At 42.3% G+C, this 16,203-nt stretch overlaps 1 protein-coding gene and 1 long non-coding RNA gene across 4 annotated transcripts; one reads left to right on the plus strand and one right to left on the minus strand.

Moving 5' to 3' along the window:
• Nucleotides 1–6,660: 6,660 nt before the first annotated feature.
• Nucleotides 6,661–12,043, plus strand: LOC111822775 (uncharacterized). The gene is made up of 2 exons (XR_002825883.1): nucleotides 6,661–6,854; nucleotides 11,927–12,043. It is a non-coding gene; the product is annotated as an uncharacterized LOC111822775 (long non-coding RNA).
• KRT5 (keratin 5) lies at nucleotides 9,435–15,919 on the minus strand. Of its 3 annotated transcripts, none has more exons than XM_004388367.1 (10): nucleotides 15,379–15,638; nucleotides 14,996–15,273; nucleotides 14,203–14,417; nucleotides 13,373–13,433; nucleotides 13,164–13,259; nucleotides 12,395–12,559; nucleotides 11,901–12,026; nucleotides 11,414–11,634; nucleotides 10,583–10,617; nucleotides 9,437–10,109 (listed from the first exon to the last, which is right to left on the minus strand). In XM_004388367.1, the coding sequence occupies exons 1-10, from the start codon at nucleotides 15,545–15,547 to the stop codon at nucleotides 9,802–9,804; spliced, it is 1,674 nt and encodes a 557-aa protein (XP_004388424.1). In that variant the 5' UTR covers nucleotides 15,548–15,638; the 3' UTR covers nucleotides 9,437–9,801. The 3 variants fall into 3 exon arrangements, with proteins under 3 accessions (XP_004388422.1, XP_004388424.1, XP_004388423.1); XM_004388366.1 differs by having other exon boundaries at nucleotides 15,343–15,638; XM_004388365.1 differs by having other exon boundaries at nucleotides 9,435–10,109; nucleotides 14,996–15,919.
• Between the last annotated feature and the right edge of the window lie 284 nt (nucleotides 15,920–16,203).

The raw sequence follows: 16,203 nt of genomic DNA on the forward strand, positions 1-16,203 counted from the left end.
TGAAGTCTCTGGTTTATGTGGCCCTTTCTGTCTCTTGGGCTAATACTTTCCGTGTGACTTTGGTGTTCTTCATTCTCCTTTACTCCAGGTGAGTTGGGACCAATGCATGCATCTTAGATGGCCGCTCGCTAGCGTTTAAGACCCCAGACGTGTGGCTTACCTATTTATTTTCTTAATGGTATCTTTTGATGAGCCGAAGACGTTAATTTTGATTAAGTCTAATTTATCATTTTTTCTTTAATGATAAGTGATTTCCATGTGCTGGCTAAGCTATTTTTGTTTATTCCAAGGTCATGAAGATATTCTTCTATGTTTTCTGCCAGAAACTTTATAGTTTTGGCTTTTACATTTAGGTCTATGATCCATCTCAAATTCATTTTTGAGTATAATGTGAGGCAGAGGTTGAAGTTCCCTATTGTCTGTGTGAATATCCATTTATTCCATTCCCATTTTTAAAAGAGATTTTCCTTTTCCCATTGAATTGGTTTGGCTACCTTGTCAAAATCATTTGGCTGTTTCTGTGAGACTCTATTTCTGTACTCTCTGTTCTGTTCCACTCTTTATTGTCTTTAACACCATTACTATACCGTCTTAATTACTGCTGTTTTAGAGTAGGTCTTGAAGTTAAGTAGAGTTAAGTTCCCCAGCTTTCTTTGTTTTAAGATTGTTTTGGTTATTTCAACATGCTTGCACTTCCATATAAATTTTAGAATCATTTTGTCTGTTTCTACAAACAAGTCTTCCAAGGTTTTTTTTTATTGCATTTACTTTGTAGATTGATTCTCGGGGAATTGACACCTTAGCAATATTGAGGTTTTCTATCCAAAACATAGTACGTTTTTATATATAGGTCTTTAATTTCTCTCAGCAATATTTTATAGTTTTTGGTGTGGAGGTCTTACATAAATTTATGCCTGAATATATTGTTTGAAGATGCTAATATTAATGATATATATTTTTTAATTTCATATTCCACTTGTTCATTGCTAGTATATAGGAATACAACTGATTGTTTATAATGACTCTGTATCCTCTGATACAAGTTAACTTATTAGTTTTAGTAGCATTTTGTAGATTCTATAGGATTTTCTACTTATACAATCATGTCATCTGTGACCAAAGACAGTTTTATTTCTTCCTTTCCAATCACATGTCTGTCAGTTTGTCATACTGTGGGGGCTTGCGTGTTGCTGTGATGCTGGAAGCTATGCCACCAGTATTCAAATACCAGCAAGGTCGCTCATGGTGGACAGTTTCAGCTGAGCTTCCAGACTAAGACAGACTAGGAAGAAGGACCTGGTGGTCTACTTCTGAAAAGAATTAGCCAGTGAAAACATTTTGAACAGCAGTGGAACATTGTCTGATATAGTGCCAGAAGACGAGCCCTTCAGGTTGGAAGGCACTCAAAATACGACTGGGAAATAGCTGCCTCCTCAAAGCAGAGTTGACCTTAATGACGTGGACGGAGTCAAGCTTTTGAGACCTTCATTTGCTGATGTGACGTGACTCAAAATGAGAAGTAACAGTTGCAAACATCCATTAATAATCAGAAAGTGAAATGTACGAAGTATGAATCTAGGAAAATTGGGAATCATCAAAAATGAAATGGAACACATAAACATTGATATCCCAGGCATTAGTGAGCTGAAATAGACTGGTATTGGCCATTCTGAATTAGACAATCATATGGTCTCCTATTCCGGGAATGACAACTTTCAGAGGAATGGCGTTGCATTCATTATCAAAAAGAACATTTCAAGATCTATCCTGAAGAACAACACTGTCAATGATAGGATAATATCCATATGCCTACAAGGAAGACCAGTTAATATGACTAGTTTTCAAATTTATGCACCAACCTCTAAGGTCAAAGATGAAGAAATTGAAGATTTTTACCTACTTCTGCATTCTGTAATTGATCGCACACACAATCAGGGTGCATTGATAATTACTGGTGACTGGAATCCAAAAGTTGGAAACAAAGAAGAAGTACCAGTAGTTGGAAAATATAGACTTGGTGATAGAAATGATGCCGGAGATTGCATGAAAGAATTTTGCAAGACAAATGACTCCTTCATTGCAAATACCTTTTTTCAACAACATAAACGGGGACTATACCGGTGGACCTCGCCAGATGGAATACACAGGAATCAAATCTACTACATCTGTGGAAAGAGACAAAGGAAAAGCTCAATATCATCAGTCAGAACAAGGCCAGGGGCCAACTGTGGAACAGACCACCAGTTGCTCCTATGCAGTTCAAGTTGAAGCTGAAGAAAATTAGAACAAGTCCACGAGAGCCAAAGTACAACCTTGCGTATATCCCACCTGAATTTAGAAACCATCTCAAGAATAGATTTGACATGTTGAACACTAATGGCTGATGACCAGACTAGTTGTGTGATGACATCAAGGACATCGTACATGAAGAAACCAAAAGGTCATTAAAAAGACAGGAAAGAAAGAAAAGACCAAAATGGATGTCAGAAGAGACTCTGAACCTTGCTATTGAACATAGAGCGGCTAAAGCGAATGGAAAAAATGATGAAGTAAAAAATCTGAACAGAAGATTTGAAAGAGTGGTTCAAGACAAAGTAAAGCATTATGATGAAATGTGCAAAAACCTGGAGTTAGAAAACCAAAAGGGAAGAACACACTTGGCATTTCTCAAACTAAAAGAACTGAAGAAAATATTCAAGCTCTGAGTTGCAATATTGAAGGGTCCTATGGGGAAAATATTAAACAACGCAGGAAGCATCAAAAGAAGATGGAAGGAATACACAGAGTCCCTATACCAAAAATAATTGATAGGTGTTCAACCATTTCAGGAGGAATCAATGCTCAGGCTCAGGAATCAATGGTACTAAAGGAAGAGATTAAAGCTGCACTGAAGGTATTGGTGAAGAACATATCTCCAGGAATTGATGGAATACCAGTTTAGATGTTTCAACAGACGGATGCAATGCTGGAAGTGCTCACTCGTCTATGCCAAGAAATTTGGAAGGCAGCTACCTGGTCAGCTGACTGAAAGAGATGCATATTTGTGCCCATTTCAAAGAAAGGTGTTTCAACAAAACGCAGAAATTATCAAACAAAATCATTAATACCACATGCAAGTAAAATTTTGCTGGAGACAATTGAAAAACAGCTGCAGTAGTACATTGACAGGGAACTACCACAAATTCATCAGGATTCAGAAGAGGATGTGGAACCAGGGATATCATTGCTGATGTCAGATAGATCCTGGCTGAAATCAGAGAATACCAGAAAGATGTTTACCTGTGTTTTATTGACTATGCAAAGGCATTTGACTGTGTAGATCATAACAAATTATAGATAACATTGTGAAGAATGGGAATTCCAGAACACTTACTTGTGCTCATGAGGAACCTGTACTTAGATCAAGAGGTAGTCATTCAAACAGAACAAGGGGATACAGTGTGGTTGAAAGCCAGGAAAGGTATGTGTTACGGTTGTATTCTTTCACAATACTTATTTAATCTGTATGCTGAGCTAATAATCAGAGAAGCAGGACCATTTGAAGAAGAAAGGGGCATCAGGATTGAAGGAAGACTCATTAACAACCTGGGTTATGCAGATGACACAACCTTGCTTGCTGAAAGTGAAGAGGACTTGAAGCACTGATGAAGATCAAAGACCACAGCCTTCATTATGGATTACACCTCAACATAAAGAAAGCAAAAATCCTCACAAATGGACCAATAAGCAACATCATGATAAATGGAGAAAAGATGGAAGTTGTCAAGGAGTTTCATTTTACTTGGATCCCCAATCAACACCCATGGAAGCAGCAGTCAAGAAATCAAACAAATGTATTGCATTGGGCAAATCTGCTGCAAAAGACCTCTTTAAAATGTTAAAAAGCAAAGATGTCACCTTGAAGACTAAGTTGCGCCTGACCCAAGCCATGATGTTTTCAATCACCTCATATGCATGCGAAAGCTGGAAGATGAATAATGAAGACCGAAGAAGAATTGACGCCTTTGAATAGTGGTGTTGGCAAAGAATATTGAATATACCTTGGACTGCTAAAAGGACAAACAAAACTATCTTGGAAGAAGTGCAACCAGAATGCTCCTTGGAATTGAGGATGGTGAGACTTCATCTCACATGCTTTGGACATGTTATCAGGAGGGATCAGTCCCTGGAGAAGGATGTCATGCTTGGTAAAGTAGAGGGACAGCAAAAAAGAGGAAGACCCGCAGTGAGATGGGTCGGCACAGTGGCTGCAACAATGGGGCTCAAGCATAACAACGATTGTGAGGATGGTGCAGGACTGGGCAGTGTTTCATTCTGTTGTACATAGGGTTGTTATGGGTTGGAACCGACTTGACAGCACCTAACAACAACAATCTTTAGGACTTTTATTTCTTTTCCTTGCCTTATTACGCTAGCTGGAACCCCCATTACAATGTTGGATAGAAATGGTGGGATCAGATATCTTTGTCTTATTCATTCTTTCTTCATTAAGTATGATGCTAATTTTAGGTTTTTCATAAATGATCTTTATCAGGTAAAGGGAGCTCCCTTCTATTGTTATTTTAAAAAAAAATCATGAATGAGTGTTGAATAGTTTTCAAAAGATGTTTATGAAGCTATTGAAGTGATTTTATGATATTTCACCTTTGGCTTGTTGATATGCCAAACTATATCAAATGATTTTTATATGTTAAACTAAGCTTAAATTTCTGGAATAGGTTTTACTTAGCCATGATGTATTAACCACTTTATATATTATAGTATTTGATTTGCTAATATTTTGTTGAAGATTTTTGTACATATGCTAATGAGGGATATTGGCCTAAAATTTTCTGTACTTGTAATATTCTTGTCTGGTTTTGCTATCAGGATTATACTGTCATCACAAAGTGAGTTGGAAAATGTCTCATCTTTATTTTTTGAAATATTTTCTATAATATTGGTACTATTTCTTCCCTAAATATTTGCTACAATTTACTGTAAAGGAGCCCAGTCCTCGAGCTTCTTTGTGAAAAGCTTTATTATTATTAATTCAATTTCTTTAATTGGCAAAAATGCCATTAAGATTTTCTGTTTCTTGTTTTACCAGTTTTGTTGTGTTTTTTTAAACAATTTGTTCGTTTTATCTAACTAGTCAGACTTTTAAGTATAAAAGTTGTTCATATTTACTTATTCTGTTAATGTCTGTAGAATCTGCAGTGATCTTTCATTCATGCTATTGGTAGTTTGTGTTTTCTCTCTTGTTTTCTTGATGAATATGGTAAAGGTGTTTCAATTTTATTAATTCTTTTAAAAAACCAAACTTTTAGCTTTGTTGTTTTTTTCTATTGCTTGCCCATTTTCTATTTTATTGAATTATGCTCTTATATTTAGTATTTCCTTTCTTCTACTTTCTTTGTGTTTAACTTACTCTTTTCCTTTTGTTTACTGGAAATAGAAATAGCTTCTGTCTTAGTTATCTAGTGCTGCTATAACAGAAATACCACTAGTGGATGGCTTTAACAAAGAGAAATTTATTCTCTCACAGTCTAGAAGGTTAGAAATCTGAATTCAGGGTGCCAGCTCCAGGGAAAGTCTTTCTCTTTCTGCTGGCTCTGGGGGAAGGTCCTTGTCATCAATCTTTCCCTGGTCTAGGAGCTTCTCAGTGCAGGGACCCTTGGTCCAAAGGACTTGCTCTGCTCCTGGCACTACTTTCTTGGTGGTTTGAGTTCCCCCGTCTCTCTGCTCAATTCTCTTTTATTCTCAAAAGATATAACCTAATCTTGTAGATTGAGTCCTGCCTCATTAACATCATAAAGGTAGGATTTACAACACATAGGAAAATCAGATAACAAAATGGTGGACAATCATACAATACGGAGAATCATGGCCTAGCCAAGTTGACACACATTTCTGGGGGACACAAGTCAATCCATAACTACTTCTTATATGTAAAAACAGATCATTGATTGTTCTTAATCCTTTCTTATTTTCTAATACAAACATTTAATGCTATAAACTTCTCTATTAACACTGGTTTAACTGCATTCTATGACTTTCGATATGTTGATTTTTTTCATTATTAATAACTCTAAAATGTTTTCTTTTAAAGATTTTCCTTGTGATGTCTTTGACGCACGAGTTATTTAGAAATATTTTGTCTAGTTTCCAAATAGTCTAAAAGTTTGGAGACCCTTTTGGATCATCTACATACACAATGGTGCTATACGAAAAATTTTACAATTTTATTTCTTTCTAGTCCTTAAGATGCTTATTTCTTTGTCTTTCCTTATTGCACTGGCTATGATCTCTAGTATAACATAGAATAATTACGGTGATGGTAGGTATCCTTGCCTCCTCCCTGATCTCAGAGGGAAAATTTTCAATCATTCACTACTAAGTAAATATTTTCTCTCTGTTTTTTGGTAAATGTTCTTTAACATATTATGAAAATATGTTTCTATTTATAGTTTTTATGAGTTTTTTAAAATTATGAGTGAGTGTTAAATACTTTTCCTATATCTCTCAAGATGATCGTCTGATTTCTCTACATTTTTCCCCTTATTTTCCGTTAATGTTGCATGGTATGTAAATAATATTTTGAATGATAAATCACCCTGCAATGATGTTTGGATGCTGACAGCTTGTAAGCCCCACCCCTGCTCTTCCTCTTCTGCCCACATCTGGGAAAGCTGATAAGAAAGCCTGAGTGCTCCTTTGGCATTCAAAGTTTAAACCATGTGCAGGAACCCTCAGATTGGCTACACCCTCTAACAACCATAAAACCCAAAACCAGTCTTCTTTCCCTGCTCTCTCAAGCCATGTTTGGATCACCTTGGGAGGTCTGCCCTGCTCTCTCCAGAAAGCCTTATTACGTGAGTCATAACCTTTTCATATTCTCTTGGTATGTGTGCGTGCCTTTGCTACTGTTGCTGCTGCCTATGCCTCTGTCACTGAAAAAGATTCTAATTCTCTGGACTATAGGAATTAATTCAACTATTTCCATGAAGGAGTTCTTGGAAATACTGATTTGAAACTCTCACCAAAAAATCACAGTTCAGATCCACCAGCTGCTCCTTGGAAATCCTATGGGGCAGTTTTACTCTGTCCTATAGGGTTGTTATGAGTGGAATTGACTCAACGGCAACAGGTTTAGTTTTTTCGGTTTTGGAGGAAGAAATTTATAAATATGAGCAGTGTAAGAGAAATCCCCTCAAAGTATATCCACTAAGAGAAAGAAAGAGAGAAACAGGAAGAAAGAAAAGGAGAGAGACAGAAAGAGACAGGCAGGAATGGAGGGACAGAGGGAGGGAAAAAGGAAGGAAGGAAGGAAGAAAGGAAAGAAGGAAGGGAGGAAGAAAGGATGGAAGGAAGGGAGGAAGGAAGTGAATACATGGGGTAGGAAACAAAAAAAGTGAAACAGAGATCCATGATATGACCCAACTGGAAATCCAAAATTTACTAAAATAATTTATACAACAAAAAGATAAAAGGGTGCTAATTGGTTCTGTGTCATTAGAACATAGGTTCTGAATTAACTTTAACATCTGCTGAAATATACCAGTTGGCAAACCTTCATGGCTTTAATCAATTACAGTTATACCTGAGGATCCCACTAAATTTAAACAAGTTACCTCTTGTAAGGAACCTGGGTTCAATTCTTGGCCAATGCACTTCAGGCACAGCCACCACCCATCTGTCAGTGGAAGCTTGCATATTGCTGTGATGGTGAACAGGTTTGAGTAGAGCTTCCAGACTAAGACAGAGTAGGAAGACAGGCTTGGTAATATATTTCTAAAAACCAACCAATGAAAACCCTATGGATCACAACGGTCTGATTCGCAACCAATCTTGGGGATGGTGCAGGACCGGGCAGCATTTTGTTCCATTGTGCATGGGATCAGCATGAGTCAGGGGCTGACTAGAGGGTAGCTAGCAACAACAATCCCCTATAATCTTGGGGGAAGTTACGGAACATAAAATAGAGAAAAAAAACAGGTATGGCTCACCTTAATTATTGGAATTATCACCTTACCTAAATTCCCCGTGGTCATAGCATCATTTCCCCTAAAATATCCCATAGTGGGCATGGCTGCTGTGACCCAAAGAGTAATAAACTGAAATTAAATTGTCTTTGGCACTTGCAAATTGGCTTGACAAAGTTGGACCTGGATCTTTCCCCTTGTTAAGATAGTTAATATGATCCAATGTAAATTAGAACAGGGACTTCAGGGATTGAAACCCATTATACAAGACATATTTAGAGAAGAGATGATTATCCTCACTGCTTCTCTTTTAACAACCTAATTTGACTTGTTTTTAAACTTTAAAAGAATGTATGGTGCCTCACGGTGGATTGCCACCACCTTAATGCCATGGTCCCAACCATTAAGGCCCCAAACCCAATGTTATTGAAATTACTGAGTCTATCCAATCAGCAACTGGTATTTTGCTATTATAGAGTTGGCTGGTATGCTCTGTTCAGTGCCTACTTCAACAGCCTGTCGGCCACAGTTAGCCTTCACCTCTGAAGTGGTATAATACACCTTTACCCAGCTACTCATAGAGTACCTCAACAGCCTTACTATCATACACAATCTTTGCAGACAAGAGCTTAACTGCATCCAACTTTCTCCAGGGGCACAGGTATGACATTACATTGATGACATTCTCCTCTGAAGAGATTCATTTGACACATTCAATTAGGACGTACAAATATTCACAAAGGAGCTCCCCAAAAGAGAATAGGCCACTGCCCCACACGTAATGCAAGGTCTCGCCACCTCAGTTAAATTTTGCAAACCAAGAGCCATTCCATTCCTGTCAAAAAACTGTTATTGACCCTCAGCACCCATAACGTTTTAACAAGCTCATCTTTTAGGCCTTTTTGTGTTCTTTAGGCCACATATTCCTCATTTACAAATTTTACTTGAGCCCATTTCTGCTGTTCCTAACAGATTGGCTCACTTTGACTGCGGCCCCCTCCCCAAAAAACACTTTACCAAAAAAAAAAAAACCAAACCCATTGCCGTCAAGTCGATTCCAACTCATAGTGACCCTATAGGACAGAGTAGAACTGCCCCATAGAGTTTCCAAGGAGCACCTGGAGGATTTGAACTGCCAACCTTTTGGTTAGTAGTCACAGCACTTAACCACTATGCCACCAGGGTTTCCAAAAAAGAAAGAAAAAAAAAAAACGCTTTAGAACTGTCCAAATTCCATTACAAGAAACACTCGTGTTAGTACCCTCCAGAGACTCCTTCACTGTAGAAGATTTAGCAACCTCCTCTCATACCTCCGGGAGTCTCTGGACCACCCATGATGGCCAGTTGCCCTTCAAGGTTATTCCATTCTCCCTGTAAATTATCAACAGAACCAATCAAACCTGGGTAGATCAACTCTCATGGGATCTCTAGACTGGGTTTAGACCTTGAAAAACAATTCTGCACAACATCTTATATTATAAAAGCATTTTATTTGAACAGACTCTGGAGGTAGTCAGAACCAGAATGAAGTAGGGGGTTGGGATGAGGATTCTGTTTTGATGGTTTAGATACTGGAAAATTTTGGATTCCTTTGTCATCAAGGACCATTCTATAGGCACCTAAAGGCTGATTTGAAGTAGAACATAAAATTGTGACATGGGAGACTAGAGACTGGGGCTTGGGCACTCTAGTGGACCAAAGAATGTGATTCTGAAGTAGGATTGGTCTAGACTACACTCCAGAAAACAGAAAACTTTGGCTTAGGCAATTGCCTAGAAGAGACAGTTACCATGGGCTCGGTTGCTACACTTGGGAGCAGTGAGTTGGTGCAGGACTCTTAACTCTTGAGGCTCTTCCGGGTGGAAGAGGTGCTGGAGACAAATTTGATGCTGGAGTTGCTGCCCCCACCAGTGCTAAAGCCTCCTCCCAGGCTTCGGCCACTGCTGGCACTGAAGCCAGAGCCTCCAACGCTGAGCCCACCGCCTAGGCCAATGCCCCCACTGCTGCTGGAGTAGTAGCTCCCGCCACCACCTCCACCAAGACCGCTGCCAAGACCTCCACTGAAGCCACCACCACTGCCGAAGCCACCACCACTGCCAAAGCCACTGCCACCGCCGTAGGAAGAGACGTTGCTTGTGACGACAGCTGCAGAAAAAAGAGAAAGAACTTGGTGAGGCCAGTCTGTTAGGTTGATCCTACATGTCCAACTTATTTGATTTTGCTGTTGTTAGAGCACTAAACCTGGCCCCTTTTAGAGAACAGCAAATGAAGCCTGGAAGACTGAAGTCATTTAGTTAAGGCCCCTGGCAGAAAGAGGTAACTGTAGTAGGCAAGGAATGGTGTTAAGTACCGGGGGAAGGGGTATAGGGACATGGCAGGGGGCAGGGTTCAAGAAGTATAAGATTATTCTTATAACCCTAACCTTTAAAAGATTAGACATGAGCCATGTTGCTTCATGTACCAATCTGTGTTTTTTCCCCTCCATCACCTGCTTCTCACTAAGTGTATTAAATAAACATATATTGGGATGGGAATGTCAGGTATCTAGAAATAGCAGGATTCTGAGTTGGCACCAAATACCCCATATTATCATCATTTTATTGTACAAATTTACTTACAGATATTGACTGGTCCAACTCCTTCTCCACTCAGTCTACAAGGGGAAAAATTGAAATAAGAGTTAAAAAAAACTCCAAAAAAAGGTAGCATTAATCTATGTGGATAACTCCCATAGTCATTTTTAGAGCTCATTCCGTAAACTAGGAACTGCATGCCTGAAAAACTGTTTAAATTACAGCAAGAGATAGATCTCTGCAAAGACTTCCCAATGAAGAGGACTTAGAAACAGGTTGCTGAAGGAAGATTACAATTCACATTCTCCTCCATCCATTATTTAGAAAGAGTGAGTGAGAGGCCTTGGGAAATACGAGTATGTATAATGCAGTTCTGACCTGTAGGAGCTTACTCAAAGGATGAGAGAACTTGACATGTACATAAATCCTTCTAATAGAAAGTAGGCCATGGTCAGAGTCTGAAGATTGACATAAAAGGAATAGTTTGAGAACCTAAAGGCAAGTGAGTTTAACTCAGCTGGAGTAATCATGAAAGGCTTCCAGAGGTGTGATGTGGACATCGAGGTTGAGAGAACACCTTGAGCAAAAGCAGAAAAGGGGACAAAGTTCAGGACATATTTGTTGCATTGTTTAGTTGTTTGGAAGAGAAGAAGCACCCAAGAATATTGGTGGTGAGGAACGAGACCAGAAAGTCAGTGTGGCCAGTTTGCATGGGGTCAGCTGTATACACGTTAGAATGAAACCCTACAGGTAATTATCATGCACAAGATAGTGGTTCCTTGTATGTACATTTTACACCCTGTAGTGGAGAAGAAACTCCATGTTATCAAATGAGAGGCCATCCTGGGCTCATGATGTCAGCCAGGTGTTACCCACCTGCACTCCTCGCCCTCCAACAGCTTCCTGTAGGTGGCAATCTCCACATCCAAGGCCAGCTTGGTGTTCATCAGCTCCTGATACTCTCGCAGCAGCCGTGCCATGTCCTGCTTGGCCTTCTGCAGGGCATCCTCCAGCTCTGCCAGCTTATTTCTGGCATCCTTGAGGGCCAGCTCCCCACGCTGCTCAGCATCAGCAATGGCGCTCTGCAGGTTGGCACACTACAGAGGAAAAGGAAAAAAGAAGGGAAATTGGGACACTAGCGGCTAAGCTGAGCCTTGGATGCCTCTTTCTGAGATCCTGGGTCAAGCAAACTAAATTATCTGGAGCCTCAGGTAGAACCTAGTACATCTGCCCTGGGCATTGTAGATGGTGGAACACTGAGACACTCACTGGTACTTGTTCCAGCTGCATGTTTAAACAAAACAAATAGGCTCCCCTTTCAGACTTCAGATGCCTTCCTTGCTTTCTTTCAATCTCACCCTACCTGCTTCTTGACATTGTCTATCTCAGCTCTGAGCCTCTGGATCATCCGGTTCATCTCGGAGATTTCATGTTTGGTGTTGCGGAGGTCGTCGCCATGCCGGCCAGCTGTCTGCTGCAGCTCCTCATACTGATGCCACCAGAAAAGAGAAAAGATAGAGCTTACATGAGGATGGACAGCACTGTCCCAAAGAGATGGCAAATGTTGTAGTTATCCGGGATTCTGGGGCTAGGTTAGGCTTTGCCAACATGGACCTGGTCTTAAATAACTTCCTTTTTAGTGCCTTTGCTTTCCTAGAAACACTGGTATGAGATTCAAGGTGCTATCTTCATTAAGGTTCTTGGATTTATGTGGGAAATGTATACATGCCTGTTTCCATAACTCATCCCAAGAGGCATCACCACGTTTCAGGACCCCATCCTTAGCATTACATCATTGTCTAAAATGCTAGACACATGTTGATCCTTCATTCAGGAGATATTTTCCATGACACCTACCTTGGTCTGGTACCAGGACTCGGCTTCCGTTCGGCTGCGGTTGGCAATGTCCTCGTACTGGGCCTTGACCTCGGCGATGATACTGTCCAGGTCCAGGCTGCGGTTGTTGTCCATGGACAGCACCACAGACGTGTCTGAGACATGAGTCTGTATCTGGGCCAGCTCCTGCAGAGAGACTTGAAGTCAGCCATAGGATTCTGTGGTATTTAACCATTCACATCACAAAATTAGATAAGTTAATTGAACAACCGGAATCATTACTAACTCTATTTCTTTAAAAACTTTAACAACCTTGAGACTCCGAGAAACCCCTACTGTGTAACCTCTCACATTCAAATCTTTTTGAGTCATAAACTATTTTAAAAGAATCTCTCTGTAGCCTGTCATGCTGGGATGAAAAAAAGAGGGGATGGTACTCCAGAAATGGAAGTTAGCCAGGAAAGGTAGGTAATTGTGTCTACGGTAACTCACTCTAAACCTCACTCTGCAAAATGATTGTTGTTTCCCCCTCAGAATTAGCCTTATAAAGAATGAAGTGTAAATAGTGTTAAAGGGGAGCCCTGGTGGCACTATTGGGTCCCAATGGGTCAGAATCATCTTAACAGCAACAATAATATTAAAGGGGTGGGAAAGACAGAGTTGTGTCCACAGCTTAGGAATAAGTGAAAGTCACTGAAGCCTGGGGAGTCCCAACCACCCAAAGTCCTTAATTGCTGGTGGTGTCCCCAGTGGCTGTCTGTCTGGGTCCCGAACAGGGGACATTCCTCACCGCCTCAAAGAAGAGTTTCAGGAAGTTGATCTCATCCATCAGTGCATCAACCTTGGCCTCTAGCTCCACCTTGTTCATGTAGGCGGCGTCCACGTCCTAGAGAAACAAGGATGGTTGGCATTGCACCAGATTTTCATCCTGACTTAAAGGAATCACTCCCTTCAGAGAGCATAGCCACAGGCTACAGGCTCTCTCCTGCCCGCACGCACCTTCTTCAGCATCACAAACTCGTTCTCAGCAGTGGTACGCTTGTTGATTTCATCTTCATACCTAGTGGCGAAAGGAATAGGAAACGTTGGTCAGAGGATGAAGGGCAGGTGAATCCTGGGGTCTTTATTGAGCCAAGTCAACTGTGAGTCTGCTTCCCCAGTGGGAAGGAGCTTCTCACATCTCACAGGCAGAGGGGGCACTGGTAGCCTGAGCGCCTGGGCAGGGTCCTTACCCATTAGGGCACTGTTTTCTCTGTAACTGCCTACCAGGTAATCATTCTATTATTGCTGTAATTTAGTTGCTTCAAGAATGTTCCTGTAGATTTCTCCGCCCAACTCCACTTCTAGTTAATTTCTCTTGTACTTTTTTCAGCTCTCAGAGCATCAAAATAAAACAAAAAAGAAAGATCCCAGCTGCTGGTACACAAAAACTAAAGAAATTATTTGAACCACCATGCTGGGCTATGTCATCAGTGCTTTTTTTTTTTTTTTGGAGTGGGGAGAGGCCATCAAAAGGCCCATGTTGTGTACTTCAAGCTTCTCGGGGAGGAAAGTCCCAAAGACCAAGGGTTACATGATTGCATATTTCACCAGGTGGTGCCAAGGGTGTAGACTGCTGGCTAAGCGCCTGATGGAGGGGCTGAGCCTAGGACTGGAACTTTCTAAACATAAGCCTGGAAGTTTTTGTTTTTTTTTTTTTTTTAGTACTTTAGGTGTCCATGGAAAGTTTATGATTCTAGCCCATGGGCATAAGATATGTCTGGTTATGAAGCCCTTCTGATGCCAAGAAGCCATCTCCCGCTCCCATCTCCAACCCTGCCCTAACTCACTTATTCTTGTAGTCCTCCACCAGGTCCTGCATGTTCCTCAGCTCAGAGTCCAGGCGGCCTCTCTCCCCAAGGATACTGTCCAGCTGCCTGCGGAGGTTGTTGATATACTGCTCGAACAAGGGCTCCAGGTTCTGCCTCACAGTCTTGTTGCCCTGCTCCTGGAGCAGGGTCCACTTGGTGTCCAGGACTTTGTTCTGCTGCTCCAGGAACCGCACCTGGAGGGGAGCAGAGAGTTTGAAGATGGAGAAACTTAGATTTCATGTTTCAATGATTCATTAACCAGTTTTCCCTCCCACCTCACTCTGTCCCCCTAAACCTTTCCCATGTGGGGTGCCTGGTCCTGGACCTTGGAGGGGAGGACTTAGGCAAGGCGCCTAGCCTTGCTCTTCTAGGAGGGACAGGAAATGCATCAGGGTACAGACAGCACCAGGGACAGGTGGCCAGAGTGTGGCCCAGTGCAGAGGTGACCACGAAGGTACTCAGACTGCTGCCCAATGACCTCGTCTACCTTTCTATGCACTTGTCCCCGTTACATGAGACCTGGAATTCATCTCTTTATCCAACAGTAATCAAAGAGCCCTGGTGTGGTCACATCTGCATTGGGAAGAAATCAGACCCTCCCTGCCAAGCTCCCAGTCTGTTTAAAAAACTCCAGTACACATAAACAAGTGGCAGCACATAGCTACAAACTCTGCGGGCATTTGCATAAAGCCAGACATAGCTTCCCTCTTCCCACTTTCTTTGGCATTGACTGCACACTCCCAGTGGTTTTTTAAAAGGGATCATGGCTTACCTTGTCGATGAAGGAGGCAAACTTGTTGTTAAGGGTCTTGATCTGCTCCCGCTCCTCGGTCCTCACCCGCTGGATGGTGGGGTCAATTTGCAGGTTGAGGGGAGTCAGGAGGTTCTGGTTGACGGTGACCTCTTGGATGCCTCCAGGGGGGCAAACAGGGAAGCCAGGGCCACCAAAGCCCCCTCCAAAGCCAGCTGCACCACCAAGCCCAAAGCCACCACCAGCTCCACTGCCAAAACCAAATCCGCTCCCGGCTCCGCCTCCGAAGGCATAGCCACCTCCAGCACCTGCACAAAATCGGTTCCTGAAGCCACCGCTGCTAGCGCCGATGGAGATCCTCTTGGAGCCCCCCAGGTTGTAGAGACTCCGGCTGCCATAGCCACCTGCTCCACCACCCCCACCAAGGCTGACCCTGCCAAAGCTGCCACCACCACCCGCAGATCGGGACACGGAGGTAAAACTGGTTCGAGAGACAGAGGGGGTGATGGCTGAGGCAGTGCTAAAGTTACGACTGCCCCCGCTCTGGAAGGAGACGCTCGACTGGCGAGACATGATGGCTTGTTCCTGGTGGAGCAAGAGTACTGGGCACTGAAGGATTGGGAAGTACTGGCAAGAACAGAGCTCAGGAGCAGGCAGAGGTGGCTGTGTTACTGGGAACTGCAAGCCCCTTTTATCCCCTCCAGAACTGGGCTGGGCTGGAGAGCTGTCGAGATGTGAATGATTAAGTGGGCTGGGCATGCCTGGGGGCAGCTGTGAGCTCACCGCACACCTGCACAGTGGTGTGGGGTGAAAACGCTTTCCTCCTGCCAGGCTCAGCTTGTTTAGGAATAACCTTGCCTTGCAGCACCGATCTATTGGCAACACGTCAGCAGCCCTACCAGCAAGTCTCTTCTCTAGAGGGCCAAGGGCTGTGAACAGACCAAGAAAGATACCAGGGAGCAAGGGGGCATTGGCCAGTGTCCCAAGCGATCCTTACAGGACCGGTGCTAGCGTCGACCATCCCAGCCCAACTATAGCAGGCATGTGCTCTTCCAGGTTAGGGGATAGCAATGGGGGCCACGTGAGCCCCCTGCCTGGCAGAGCTCCTCTGAATTAAGCATTTTCTGTGGCTTTCGACATATTCCTTGCTTTCGCGACAGCACTCCGTGGGGGCTTAGCAAACCCAGGGATCCCCTGTGTCCCTTGACAAAAACTCCTGAGCCTCAGCC

The sequence above is a fragment of the Trichechus manatus genome, unplaced genomic scaffold, assembly GCF_000243295.1.
Source record: "Trichechus manatus latirostris isolate Lorelei unplaced genomic scaffold, TriManLat1.0 scaffold00209, whole genome shotgun sequence".
NCBI classification, from domain to species: domain Eukaryota; kingdom Metazoa; phylum Chordata; class Mammalia; order Sirenia; family Trichechidae; genus Trichechus; species Trichechus manatus.

What these genes read in the sequence shown, in the direction of transcription:
- KRT5 (XM_004388365.1), bottom strand. Translation starts at nt 15,733, where the DNA reads ATGCCCAGCCCACTTAATCATTCACATCTCGACAGCTCTCCAGCCCAG. An exon ending in GTGGAGGACTACAAGAATAA is followed by an intron (nt 13,434 to 14,202) that starts GTGAGTTAGGGC and finishes TTTCGCCACTAG; the next exon opens with GTATGAAGATGAAATCAACA. An exon ending in TGAAACTCTTCTTTGAGGCG is followed by an intron (nt 12,560 to 13,163) that starts GTGAGGAATGTC and finishes GTCTCTCTGCAG; the next exon opens with GAGCTGGCCCAGATACAGAC.